The sequence below is a fragment of the Pipistrellus hanaki genome (assembly GCF_964339955.1).
Source record: "Pipistrellus hanaki genome assembly, chromosome: 12".
Lineage (NCBI taxonomy): Eukaryota > Metazoa > Chordata > Mammalia > Chiroptera > Vespertilionidae > Pipistrellus > Pipistrellus hanaki.
The window spans coordinates 38,656,446-38,669,766 of NC_140514.1; the positions used below are offsets into that span (position 1 = coordinate 38,656,446).

Sequence of the window (13,321 nt, forward strand, 5' to 3'; positions counted from 1 at the left end):
GGCTTATGGATTGGGTTGTCCATAGGATTGGGTGTTGCTTTGCTAGGTTCCTCCTGCTACCTAGTTCACTATGTTTCCCCACCTGGTGCCTGTGGTTATTGTCCAAGGTGGACAGGCACTAGCGAGTGACTCTGACCCTCAAAGTTTTTGTCCTTTTCTCTCCACCTCCCTTCTCTCACCCCAGACCGAAGGCACCCAGGAGAGCTGTGAGCATCAGCCAGAGGGAAGAGTGGGTTCAGGGCCCCTGTTCTTTGTGTCTCAGCGTCTTCCAGTGGAGGTCTCATCTGGGCTTTCCCCTTGAAATAGCAGTAAAGAGTTGTCCCCTCGCTCCATCCTGGTGGCTCTACACCTGCCCTTAGCAAGCAGACCCAGAGCTCAGTGAGGAGGGTGCTGTGGGCAGTGAGGGCCTCGCGGCCAGGCTGACTGGAGATGGAGGGCACCTAGAATCAAGGTTCTCTCCTATTCGATATGGTAAATACCTCTCTGGTATTTCAGTTCTGCTCGTCCGATTTCCTTCCAGAGGTAGCTCGAGGCTTCAAGCTGCAAAGGTTCTCTGACTTCCCTTTCTTTCCTGAGTGGTTGAGTGGCTTAAAGAGGGGAAATAATAATGTACCTCAGCCGACTCGTCTTCCTAATTCTCTTCATTATGTCCCTTCCACACGACCCCTCCCCATTCAACACACAGGATTGTATGCATTCTAGAGAAACCAGAATGTGCTGTGAAGCACTCTGAAGCAGTCACTCAGAAGAAAATATGGGTTAAACAAGGTTGAATGAATTATTTCACCCAGAGATGGCTGCATAGTGCCTGCCAGAAAGTAGAATGTAGCTACACCCCTGGTTTTGTGTAGGCAAAGAAGGCCTAGCCCAGTGGTCGGCAAACTGTGGCTCACGAGCCACATGTGGCTCTTTGGCCCCTTGAGTGTGGCTCTTCCACAAAATACCATGGCCTGGGCAAGTCTATTTTGGAGAAGTGGCATTAGAAGAAGTTTTAGAAATTTGGCTCTCAAAAGACATTTCAGTCGTTGTACTGTTGATATTTGGCTCTGTGGACTAATGAGTTTTCCAACCACTGGCCTAGTCTATGTGTAGCTTTGATCTTGTGAGCCTTTGCTCAGTGTGCTCGCCTATCACAAGATGTTTCCATCACAAAGCAAATGCTGCCTTTGGTGGGGAGGGCTCTAAACCAAGCAAACAGTGTGCTGTGGACAGACGGAGTGGGGGCTGGGAATGGGGAAGGGGGGCCTGAGGTATCCTGCACACCAGCTCTGGTGCTCACCAAGCTCTAAAAGGGGCTAGGTGTGGGGGGAAACCGAGGCTGAGACCCGTTTGGCCTGCTCAAATGAGAGGCGGGACCACCCCTTGATTGTGACAAGTGGGGATGTCAGCAAGAAGAAACAGGAAGCATTTTCTACAAAGTAGGAGAGAGAATCTCCTGGGACTGTGGCAGGTGACTTGAGACAAATGAAAAAGGCTAGAAGTAGCTATTATGCTGAGCGAGGGAGAGGAAGAGGGAGAGAGGGAGGGAGAAAGAGAACAGGAGAGGCTCATTGTTACCCTGTTTCCCCAAAATAAGACAGTGTCTTATATTAATTTTTGCTCCCAAAGATGTGCTAGGTCTTATTTTCAGGGGATGTCTTATTTTTCCAAGAAGAAGAATATGGTACACATTTATTGTTAAATGAAAATAAAGGAAATTTATTACCTGTATACGGTACGGTAGTACGGTAGTTGTCAACACAAACCAGACAAACTGAATCCTACAGTATCAAGAATTTACTCATTTATTCAATGACAATCATGTCATCATCTTCTGGAACATCATCATAACAATCCAATTCCTGAATTTCCTGGTGAATTACTTGTGACTCCATTTTTTTCAGAATCAGTGGACCAAATCTCTCATGTTTAGCCTAGGGGGGGGCCTTATTTTCGGGGGATGCCTTATATTTCACTCAGAAGGAAACCTGTAAGTAGGTCTTATTTTCGGAGGATGTCTTATTTTCGGGGAAACACGGTAGTATGGAGAAGGGTTACCAGGAAGTTCTGAGGGCCCAGCTGAGTTGCTAGGTAAGAATTTGAGGTGGGTCCATTCTGGCCATGACGGGGTTTCATCCCTGAATTACAGGCACCCGCAGGAAGAGGAGAGAGTTGGGTGGACCCCCGGTGGCATAGCCTGGGCTAGCCCTGAGAGGACGAGAGGCCCATGGGGACTGCGGGGTGGAGAGGTGGGAGGGGAGTGGGAGTCCAGAAGAGGCAGGAGTGGACAGGGCTGGGGAACGGGGATCCCGTGTGGTGCGGGCTCCCGGAGAGGGTGACTGGAGGAGGTTGAGAAACAGAGTCCACGGGACTATGAGGTCACCCAGGGCTTGAGGGAGAACTGGCTTGACCCAGGTGGAGCCAGCGGTCCTTCTGTGGAAACAGGGCCCTGGGAGGCAAGTGAAGGGTGCACACAGTGGGCCACCAAGGAGCTACAGGACCGAGTCTGGGGTGGGTTTGTGTGGGGGCACTGAGCAGCCTCTGGGCTCCTCGGTCACGCCGCAGAGCCAGCCCTCTGCCGAGGGGTTCAGGGTCTCTGGCAGGCAGGCCCTCCAGGGACCCCATTAACCAGACGAGACTGTCGTAAAGTACAAGGTCTCCTTTCATCCGGCTGCTTTGAACCACCGCTGGTCGCCCTGGCCCGCTCCCCACCTGGAGCCCAGCACACCCACCGGGGCCTGCCTGCGCGTCAGGCACCCACCCCGCAAATAAACAGCTAGTAAAAGGGCCCAGACCGGGAGCGTAATGAGCGCCTGGGACCTGGGGGGCTGTTCCCCAGGCTGGAGCCCCAGTCCAGCTGCTCCCACCAGGGGCTGTTTGAACCTCTGGCTCATTACTGAGCCCATAAACCAGGCAGGCCAGAGGAATGGAGGCTGCTGGCGGCCTGTGCAGGCGGGCCTGCGGTGCTGGCCATAAAAGCCCCGCCAGAGGAGGCAGGCACCTGCAGGAGGGCCGGGGCCCGGAAAAGGGGGAGGCACCAGACAGGGGCTGGGGGGCAAGGGCCCAGCTGGGGACCTGAGCCCCTTCACCAAGTCAGGCAGCCGTCCAGACGGAGGCCGGGTGCTTTGCAAGGTGACCATTGCTCAGGTCATGTTCTGTGGTTTGCATGGCTTGGGGTGGCCACCCAGCAGGCATGGACCTGACTGGGCAGTGAGGCTGTGTATTCGAGGCACTCTGGGCCAGACAAACCATGGGTGGTTAGCAGCGTTCTCCAATTCCCTATGGAGTCTGTCTCTCCGAGACTCAGTCTAGGCCTCTACCATGACCTGCAGGCTGGTCAGAATGTTTCCTGTCCTTGCCACTATTCAGGAGAGGCTACAATGAGAGGACAGAGGACAGGCATGAGCAGGAAAGCCCCAGTGGCAGTCCTTTGGGTTGAGTGTGTGAACCCAATGTAAATCCAGGCCTTGGCATGCCCAGTCCTCATCCTTCAGTGGCTCGGTGAGGCCTCTTGGGAAGAAACCCAAGATGACACTGTTTCAGGCTGCCTGGTGCGAGGGAGGTGGGATAGGGAGTGCAGGAAGGTGGGGAACTTGCCAGCACCAGGGGCTTTGTTTTACCCCAGAGCAGGCTCTCAGCGGGAGAAGGTGCCCCCCCCCCCCCCCCCCCCCGTGTCAGCTTCTTATAGCAGTGTGCCAGGGGTGGGGTGCAGTACCTCAAGTTCCCAGCCAGTCCACTCTGTCCCCAAGATCACAAGGGCAGAGCAGGAATTTGAGGTATGAAATGGATTCTGAAACCTGACTGCCTAGTGTGGACCCTGGCTGCCACTTCCCAGGGGTATGACTCCCAATTACCTGCTCTGGTTTTCTCAGCACCAAGGCGTGTCTCCCGTATAGGTTACTGGAAAGGTAGATGAGTTCATCGTGGTAAAGGGCTAGTACACAAGAAGTGCAATATTATTATTATTATTATTATTATTGGCTGTCAGATCTTGGGCAAATGCTTAACTTCTCTAAGCCTCTGTTTCATCATCTGTAAAGTGGGAATGAGAACATCGAATCAGAGAATTGGGAGGATCCGAGGAGCCACCTGTGAGAAGGGAGCCTGCACGGTACCCTCCTGAACCCGAACCCTGCTCTTTGGGGTCTCATGAGTTGTCCCGCCAGAACCTGGCTCTGGCAAGTCTCTAAGGGATGCCCCACCCCACTGCTTCCTCCAGGCTGGAAAGGCACCAGCCTCTCTCTAATCTCTCTTTTCACTTCCTTCTCTGTTCCTCCTCTGGGCCAGGATGCTTTCTGGAGGCTGGACAAGACTGAGAGCAAAATCCCAGCGCGAGTGGTATTCCAGATCTGGGACAACGACAAGTTCTCCTTTGACGACTTTCTGGGTGAGCACTGCCTCTCAGCACCGTTCTGTACATTGGGGGTGACCCCAGAGTCCCCACTGTGTGTGTGTGTGTGTGTGTGTGTGTGTGTGTGTGTGTGTTATTTGTGTGTGCGCGCGTGCCATTCTTGGCTGGCTAGCAGGAGGTGCACCTATTTTTTGCCGGCAGGGAGCTCAGAGTCCCTGGTCCCTGGTGCTGAGTGAGATCCATGATGCAGAGCAGTGCCAGCATGGTCAGAGGGTGGTCTAGCAGCAGAGGTGGCATTGACACTGTGCCACGTTGGATGGTAGGACTCAGGCAAGGAAGAGAGGGAGACACAGGCGGAGGCAGTGCAGACATATGCTGGCCATCGCTGGCTGGCTGGCTGGCCTCAGGCTTGACAGGATGCCTTCCACCCCTCCCTGCCCCACCTCTCAGTCTAGATGCAGATTGAGCCCAGCCAGCGAGGGGCTCAAGACACTCTTCACCCTTGGGCCTGAGTGATGACCAAATGAGGGAACATATCTCCACCCCCACAGGCCGCAGACAGGATTCTGATGGGGCAGAAGTGTGCTGAACCCTGACCTGGGAAGCAGGGAGCACAGGGCCGAAGGAGTGAGATTTGTGGGGGAGGAACACGGTCTTGTATGGGGCCAACAGATCGGACTGTAACAGCCCCATCACAACTATAAAAGTTAACCAGAAAAGTGTGGTCTCCCCTTAGTGGTATATTACTCAGCCATAGAAAGAATGATATACTGATGCCTGCTACAGCATGGACAGACCTTGACAACATGCTAAGTGACACATATTTTATGATTCCAATGATAAGAAATATCCACAATAGGAAATTCTACATGAATCATCATTGTCAGGCTTGGAAGGAAGGGGAATGATGGAGAATGTCTGCTAATGGGTGTGCTATTTCTTTTAGGGGTGATTAATTTTGAATTAAAATGACAAATTTTATGTCAAATAGATTTTTCTACAATAAAAACAATTTAAAATTGATCGATGGTAGATATAGACAATGAATGGATTCGTGCATAGTAAGATATAATAAATAGCTCTTTTAAGGCGAGTCAATGGGTTGGTTAGTGGGCGTATGGATTCGTGAGTAGATGGATGGGAAACTGTATGGATGGAATAAGAGGGGCTAGATAGGGGGCTTGGAGGGCATGGATAGGGAGTTGGAGGGATCTGAATCCTGGCTAAGCCCATGGATGGAGGGCGAGGAGGTAACTGAGTTTATGTGGAACCTGCCGGCCCTGGGTGGGACTCGCTGCCAGTGACTGAGAAACCCTCGGCTAAGGAACCCCTCCTTGCCACAGGCGCCTTGCAGCTGGATCTCAACCGCATGCCCAAGCCCGCCAAGACGGCGGAGAAGTGCTCCCTGGACCTGCTGGATGACACCTTCCACCCGGAGTGGTTCGTGTCCCTTTTTGAACAGAAAACAGTGAAGGGCTGGTGGCCCTGTGTGGCAGAGGAGGGTGAGAAGAAGATATTAGCGGTAAGTCTGCTCCCCACTAGCCAGTGGGGCACCAGAGCCTATGTGTGCTGCCCCCCTCTCTTGTCCTCCCTCTCTCTGTTTTTCCAGGTGCCAGCTGGCTTCCCTTCCCAGTTCCCAGCCTTTCTCTCCTTGAGGCTCACGTGCAAGGGAAGCTTATTTAAATCCAAAGATGCGCTTAGCTCCCTCTGACCCTGTTTGTGCTCCGGCTCCTGGGTCTTCCCAGTGATCTGTGTGCTGGGATCCCTCTGGCCTGGGCTCCTGTACAGGACAGGGGTCTTGCCTCGCTCACTTGAGCAGGACCCTACCAGAAACCTTTCTTGTCCTACTGTGCTTGCCCAGAGGTCTGCTTAGGGGTGAGACAGGGCACTGAACTGTCCTTCCTCCGCAGAGGAAGTGAATCCTGACACTTTGTTTAAAAATATAGGCAGTCACCCAGCTCCTAACGTGGCCATTGAAATAAAATACCCTTGTTGAATAATTAACCATAATAATTCACAAGAAATAATGAACACCTCAAAAAAAAAAAAATGAGCAAAGGGCATGCATAGGTGATACACAAAAGAAGCACAGATGGGTGTTAAACATTTGAAAAGGTTGAGTCCCCATCGTAATTAAATAAAGGTATATTTTTAAACGTGAAGGCTTTTTACTGCTAAATGAGGATTTAAAACCAGAAATGCTCACTTCTGGCAAAGATGCAGACAGGCCCCTCCCTTAATTCTGCTGTGCTCACGGCTTTGCCATGTGTGGGAGCAATCCGGTACCCTACAGCAAGAGATTTAACAATACCGATGCCTTTATCCTCTGTCATCCCACTTCTAAAAATCTCTCCAGAAGAAATAACCAGCTAAGATGAAAAAAAGAAAAAGAAAAAAAGTTCTGGGGTATTTGCTGCAGCATTATTTATAGTACCGCACAGTCGGAAACAAGCTAAATGAACCAAAATAAGCAGTTTATGAAACAAATTATGGCCAACCATCCCATAGAATGTCTTACAGCCATTACGAAGCAAACTTTAAAGAATATGTAATTATACAGTAAAACAGCATATATTTCTAAGTGAAAGAAGCTAGCCGTAGAAGTATGTGTACACAGTGTGGTAGTTCGTACACTGCAGAGAACACCAGCTCTGCTGCATAACAGTGTTCACAGTGGAGGTATGGCTGACGTTCTCCTTTGTCTGCACAACAGACCTCGGAGATATTGTGGATTTGGTTCCAAATAACCACAATAAAACCAGCCACATGGATCTTTTGGTTTCCCAGTGGATATGAAAGCTATGTATATATTATCTTGTAGTCTGTTAAGTGTGCATAGCATTATGTCTATAAAAACAATCTACATATCTTATTTTAACAATATGTGACTGCTAAAACATACTAAACATCATTTGGGCCTTGAGCGAGTCGCAATCTTTTTTTGCTGGTGGAGGGTCTAACCTTCAGTTTGTAAAAAATGCAGTATCTGCAAAGCGCAGTAAGCAAAGCACAGTGAAACAAGGTGTGCCTGTGTATTTCTGTAGTTTTTAAATGCGCTGCAAGGAGCAGTTACTGCTTTTATGATCAGATCAACCCAACAGAACTAAAAAATTAAATAAAGCGGCTCTTACAATTGTCCTGGGGTCCAGTTCTTGTCTTCCCTACCTCATAGGCCCCTACATCAATGGCTCCTCTCCGGGCCATTGGGCAAATGGCCCTGTCCCTCTGTTTCCACAGGGCAAACTGGAGATGACCTTGGAGATCGTAGCAGAGAGTGAGCACGAGGAGCGACCTGCTGGCCAGGGCCGGGATGAGCCCAACATGAACCCCAAACTCGAGGACCCAAAGTCAGTGCCAAGCCCCTGATCCCTGATGCCCAGGGGAGCTGGGAGGTGTAGCCACCATCTAGGAGGCATCTATTGCATAGGTCATGAAACATTTAAAAAGGTCACAATGCCCACATGACCCAGAGAGGGCCACTTGGTGTTAGGGGGCAGGTGACAGACGTCATTCCAGGAACACTGGGCTCCTCAGCTATAATAGTTCCGGAAGCAGGCATGGTTGGGTAGCTGTTGGTTGTGTGCTGAGCAAGCTGTCATGTGGCATGTGCATGTTGTGTTATGGAACCTTCTCTGCTGGGTTGTTGTTATCATCTCATTTCACAGGCGAGGAAACAGTCTTAGTAAAGTTGAGGAAGGAAAGTGGTAAGGCTGGAATTCTCCCACTTGATCTGATTGGCTCTGGAGCCTGATCAAGGGTTTTTCCTTGACCAAACTGTCTTCCATGGCTCTCTTGGTGTCAGTGTGGCTTTCAAACAGTCTGGCAGTCTTCATTTTCCCATCTGTGAAATGGGGGACCAGTCCTTGTCTTCCCTACCTCCCAGGCCCCTAAGTGGATGTAGATGTCTTGAAGGCAGTAACCGGGGGCTGAAAGACTGGCTGGGGGAGGTGGTGTCAGGGCTGCGTTTGCTAGGTCCTTCCATGTGGCCTATTGAGTTCAAGTCAGACTTAGCAGAGACAGCCCACTTTATCACCAAGCTGCTCCTAGTGCCACGGGGCTGGCAGAGTTGGGAGAGCCATCCTGGGATGGTTGGGATCTGGCTGGAAAGACAAGAGAGGCCCAGGAGATCCAATGGCGTGTAGTTAAAAGGCCATTATTGCGACACAAAATCCTGCAAGCTCATTGAGTTGTGAGGCTGACCTTGGGCAGGTTTTGAGGTTCTCGGTTATGAGAGAAACTCAGCTGCCTGGGTTCACTTCCCGTGGATCAGCTATGTGTCTCTAGGCAGGTGACTTGGCTTATCTGGGGCTCATTGGGCCATGGCTCACTTAATATGACAGACCCTTGAAGTTCCGCCCAACTCCCAAATCCCCAGTCTTTTAAGTCCTAGGTCGGGAAGGAAGAGGGTGGCAGGGAAGGTGTCCTGGACAGAGTGGCAGAGAAGGGCTCCTGAGGGTGGCACCAAGAAGAGGAGGGCAGCATGGTGGGGGCTCACACTATAGCAAAGGCTTGGAGGATAAGGAAGTGCAGGTGAGTTCTGGGGCAGGGACTGGGGTCTCGAGGCTGGGCGGGTCCTGGAGGGTCAGGGGAGTTTGGGAGCAGGACTTGGAGAAAGCAGCCATGGTAGGTCTGCCTGCTGACCTCTGGGAACTCACTTCCAGGCGCCCTGACACCTCCTTCCTGTGGTTCACCTCCCCATACAAGACTATGAAGTACATCCTGTGGCGGCGGTTCCGGTGCGCCATCATCCTCTTCATCATTCTCTTCATCCTCCTGCTGTTCTTGGGCATCTTTGTCTACGCCTTCCCGGTGAGCAGCCCCGGCAGGGGAGCCACAGGCTCTGTCCTGGAGGAGCTTCTGGTCTGGTGTGGGGGGCACAGCTCTTAAGTTCCAGCAAAGCCTGGTCTCAGGGAGAGTCAGTCCTTGACCTCGAAGAGCCCCAGTCTGATGGAGAGATGCAGTCTCTGTCCTTGAAGAGCCCACGGTCTGATGAGGGAGACATGACCCCTACTCTGGGAGTTCCCAGTCTAGTAGACAAAGTCCTACCCTTAGGGACCTCTTAATCCAAAGGGGAAACATTTTGTGCTGTTGATGGGGAGGCATAGCTGTCCTCAGCAAGCCCCTGAACTATGTAATCAAAGGGTTGGTAGGTGAGCCCCTGAGGAGAGTGTGGGACTCAGTCAGGAAGGGACGATGTAGATAGCGGAACAGAGGAGGAGGTCCCTCTGTGCGGGTGGCACCTGCTGAGGTCCAGAGGAAGGGAGGACCTGGGGCCAGCAGAGTCTCAGCATCCACCAGAGCACCGTGACACAGTGTGTCTCGCCTCCTGCAGAGGGCAGGCCTGGGGGAAGATGTGTGTGGACAGACGGGAGATGGCCCTCTCACTTGGTACAGAGCACATTGGGGGTCCCTTTCACCTGGTGAGAAGCCAGCTGTTGCCCCCCAGCTCCATGGGGCTCCGCCCAAAAGGGGAGATCTGGGGCTGTATTCATGGTCTTGACTTCCCTGGTCCTCATAGCTCATCAGTGGAACTCTGAAGATGCTCCAGACCCCTACCCTGTCTACCCACAATAACTTTGAAGGGACCACAGAGTTACCAGGCTGATGCCTGACTTTTAATATTCTTCAAACGATTTTAAACTTTTATAAATGAACATTTCAAACTGATATGAAAATAGGATGGCATAATCAACTCCATATCATCCTGATTTTTTGTTGTTTTTTAATCCTCATCTGAAGATATTTTTTCCATTTTGTTTTTTTAGAGAGAGTGGAAGGGAGGGAGGGAGAGAGAGGAAGAGCAAAAGGAGAAGGAGAGGGAGAGGGAGGGAGGGAGGGAGAGAGAGAGAGAGAGAGAGAGAGAGAGAGAGAGAGAGAGAGAGGGACATTGATATGAGAGACAAACATCAATTGGTTGCAGGGTATTGAACCTGCAACTCATATGTGTGCCCTTGACCAGTAATCAAACTTTAGTCCCTTTGGTGTGCCGGTTGACGCTTTAACCACTGAGCTATGCTGGCCAGGGCCGTGTCACCCTAATTTGAATGGCAAAGAAAGAGACACCCAGAGAAGGGAAGGGACTGGCTCAGGGCTTCAGGGCAGTCTGTGCATGGCTCCTAATGTAGGGACACTGTAGGCCTCAGTCTAGTCTAGTGCAGTATGCCCACAGTGGGCAGTCTGCTCTGGGAATTACTTGCCTGTGTGCATTTTGTTTTGTGAATCCTGCAGGAGGAGGAGGTGGGTGGAAAGCTCTCTCCTGCATTGACTGGCGAGAGCCCATGCACCAGCAGGTTTTTCGTGTGTGAGAATGTAATTTAAAGTTATTTACGTATATAAAAGGCTAATATGCAAAGTGTCCCTTGGGAGTTCGACCTGGAGACTGGGAGTTCAATTGCTTGCTATGATGTGTGCTGATCACCAGGGGGCAGCACGAAATGAAGGAAGGTTCAGGCTGGCAGCCGGAAGGCTCCAATTGGTCCTGATTGCTGGCCAGGCCTAGGGACCCTACCGTGCACGCATTTTGTGCACTGGGTCTCTAGTTTCATTATAATGTTGTTGTGATGCTGGAGGAATTTACCATAAGTTAGCTTATGGTAAAAGTTGGTTTTATTATATGTCGCTTCACTTAAAGTGTTAGAACCTGTTGACGATGTTGAGTGAGGACTTAATATATTAGCAGCTTGCAGCCCTTGTAGTTAAAACCACAAAGCCATCCCTTCGGTCTCTTACATGGACTGTGGAGACCAGCAGAGGGAATTGTCTGGGCCTAAGTGACAAAGGAGGGTCTAGGTCCAGAAATTCAGGGTCCTCCCATCAGCCTAAGGATGGGTGTGTTGGACTGGGTCAGCTCTGATTTGCATAGTGGTTAAGAGAGCCCTTTTACCTTTCTTGGGGGCTTTACATCAAGTCAGTGTCCTCCTGAAGGGGAGGGCGGGGGCAGAGCTAAGGGGAGGGCGGGGGCAGGGCCAGAGTGACATCCCCATCGCCCCTTCTGTGCCTAGCGCCTGCCCCTGGCCAGCTGGGCCCTTCCCTGTGAGGCACGTGGGCAGCAGGCCAGGTCTTCAGGGTCTGAGAAGGCGCCCCGCTGCCTGGCTGGGGGAGGAGAGAAGAATTTCATTCACTTCCAGCCCGTGCTCCTTCCTTGTCCCTGGAGCAGCCTGAACCCCGGGCCCTGTGGGCAGAGCAGACGGGCACTTTGCCACTGACCCTGGTCAGAACCCTCCTCTATCTCCGAGGCCCCCAGCAGCAGCCATCACCTTCCTTTGAGTTCTTCTGAAAATTGTCCTCTTTAAAACACCAACTTCACCATCCATCTTCCAGGGTCAGTGTTTCGGGGGGCAAGTCATAGGTGAGAGGTCCAGGGCTGGAGGGGCAGCTGGACCTGAGGCCGCAGACTGGTTTTGTGGACAGGCCTTTGCTACAACCTGGGCAAGTCCTGCTGCTCTCCGGCCGCGTTGCCCCATCACCTGGCGGCCCAAGGCCTTCCCCTGACTCTTTGGCCTTGTGGGGAGGGCAGAGGGCCTGGTAGAGCAGACTACGTCGAGGGGCTGCTCCCTCCGGTTGGTCTAGTCTCCCACCCTCTTGGAAGTTCCCCTGGGAGGGGGACAGGGAGGGCAGCCTGTCTGGTTCCTCCTGCTGCCCCCAGCCAGCGGGAGCAGGGCCAGTGTGGGGAGGCAGCGGATCTGGCGGGAAGGCTTTGTTTCCAGAGCTGGCTTTCCCGGGCCGGCGCTGGGGAACATACTGTCCCAATTAGGAGCCCTGTGTTGTGTTGTGTGTGTTTTCATGGTTTTGGGGGGAGGAGTGGGGCGGGAGATTCCTTTCAGTCTACAGCAGCCAGGGTCTAATCAGGGGTGACCCATCCCAGGTGCTGGCCTGCATCGCGGGTCATCCCCGTACACCCAGCCCCCCAACTCTCTCTCTCGCTCTACTTTCTGGACAGGAGCGTGGTAGCCAGTGAGTCCTGGGTCCATGTGGGCGGGGGCAAGGAGACACACAGAGAAGGGAAGGGAAGATCACCTGTCTGACGAAGAGGCCAGGGCAGGCCCTGGTGGTCAGAATCCTCTTGGCTGTGGTTGGAACATGAGAGTGGGCCCTGGATTGATGATGGGGGAGAAGACAGAGCAATTCAGGCAGCTGTTCCCCTCCCCCCCTCTTGCGCCCCAAACTGGGAGGGTTCCAGAAGAGTTTCAAGAAGTACTGGGCTTGTGTGATTGGCAAGGGCACCAGGAGGGCGGTGTTGAGCTGAGCAAGGGGTAAGGGTGCTGAGGGCAGAGTGCAGGCAGGTGGTTGAGTAAATGAGTCCCTGCATGGGCCTGAGAACCTGGGTGTCTAAGTCCTGAGACCCTGCAGCTGTCTTCACACGTCCCTGCCTCCTCTCTCTAGAACTATGCTGCCATGAAGCTGGTGAAGCCCTTCAGCTGAGGACTGCCTGGCCCAGGACTGGCTGCTTCCTCTGCCCAGCTCAGCTGAGCTCCTCCAGACCTCCAGGCCTGCCCGTCCTGCCAGGGTGGGCAGACAGACAGGTGGACTGGCACATGCTCCAAGCGTTGGTAACATCGAGCCCTTGGATCGCCCACTTTCATCATTTCTTCCTCCCCCAGTTCGACCCTTTTTGGATCAGCCCATGTGCATTTCAGTATAAAATGGTTGGAACCTCAAAGCTGTGTTGGTGTGTGCATCTCTTTCGAACCTGGATGGGGTGTGACTGTGATTGGCAAACTCATTAGTCGACAGAGCCAAATATTGACAGTACAACGATTGAAATTTCTTTTGAGAGCCAAAATTTTTAAACTTAAACTTCTTCTAATGCTACTTCTTCAAAATAGATTCGTCCAGGCCATAATATTTTGTGGAAGAGCCACACTCAAGGGGCCAAAGAGCCGCATGTGGCTCGCTAGTCGCAATTTGCCAACCATGGTTGTAGGGCATGTGTCTGCTTGGGCGGGGTGGGGGTAGAGGTGTGTGACATCTCTGGCTCAGCCTTTTGAGTGG

The 13,321-nt window shown here is 52.3% G+C and overlaps 1 protein-coding gene across 21 annotated transcripts in view; it reads left to right on the forward strand.

The window, feature by feature from the left end:
* DYSF (dysferlin) overlaps positions 1–12,989 on the forward strand; it is a 192,137-nt gene extending 179,148 nt beyond the window's left edge. For 20 of the 21 annotated variants that reach the window (XM_084901152.1, XM_084901143.1, XM_084901159.1 and 17 more), the window contains 5 exons: positions 4,267–4,366; positions 5,674–5,852; positions 7,568–7,677; positions 8,992–9,139; positions 12,713–12,989. In XM_084901152.1, coding sequence (XP_084757278.1) covers positions 4,267–4,366; positions 5,674–5,852; positions 7,568–7,677; positions 8,992–9,139; positions 12,713–12,751 — 576 coding nt within the window. In that variant the 3' untranslated portion in view covers positions 12,752–12,989. The remainder of the gene's footprint in view (positions 1–4,266; positions 4,367–5,673; positions 5,853–7,567; positions 7,678–8,991; positions 9,140–12,712) is intronic. The other variant, XM_084901161.1, reaches the window with a different exon arrangement.
* Positions 12,990–13,321: the final 332 nt, after the last annotated feature.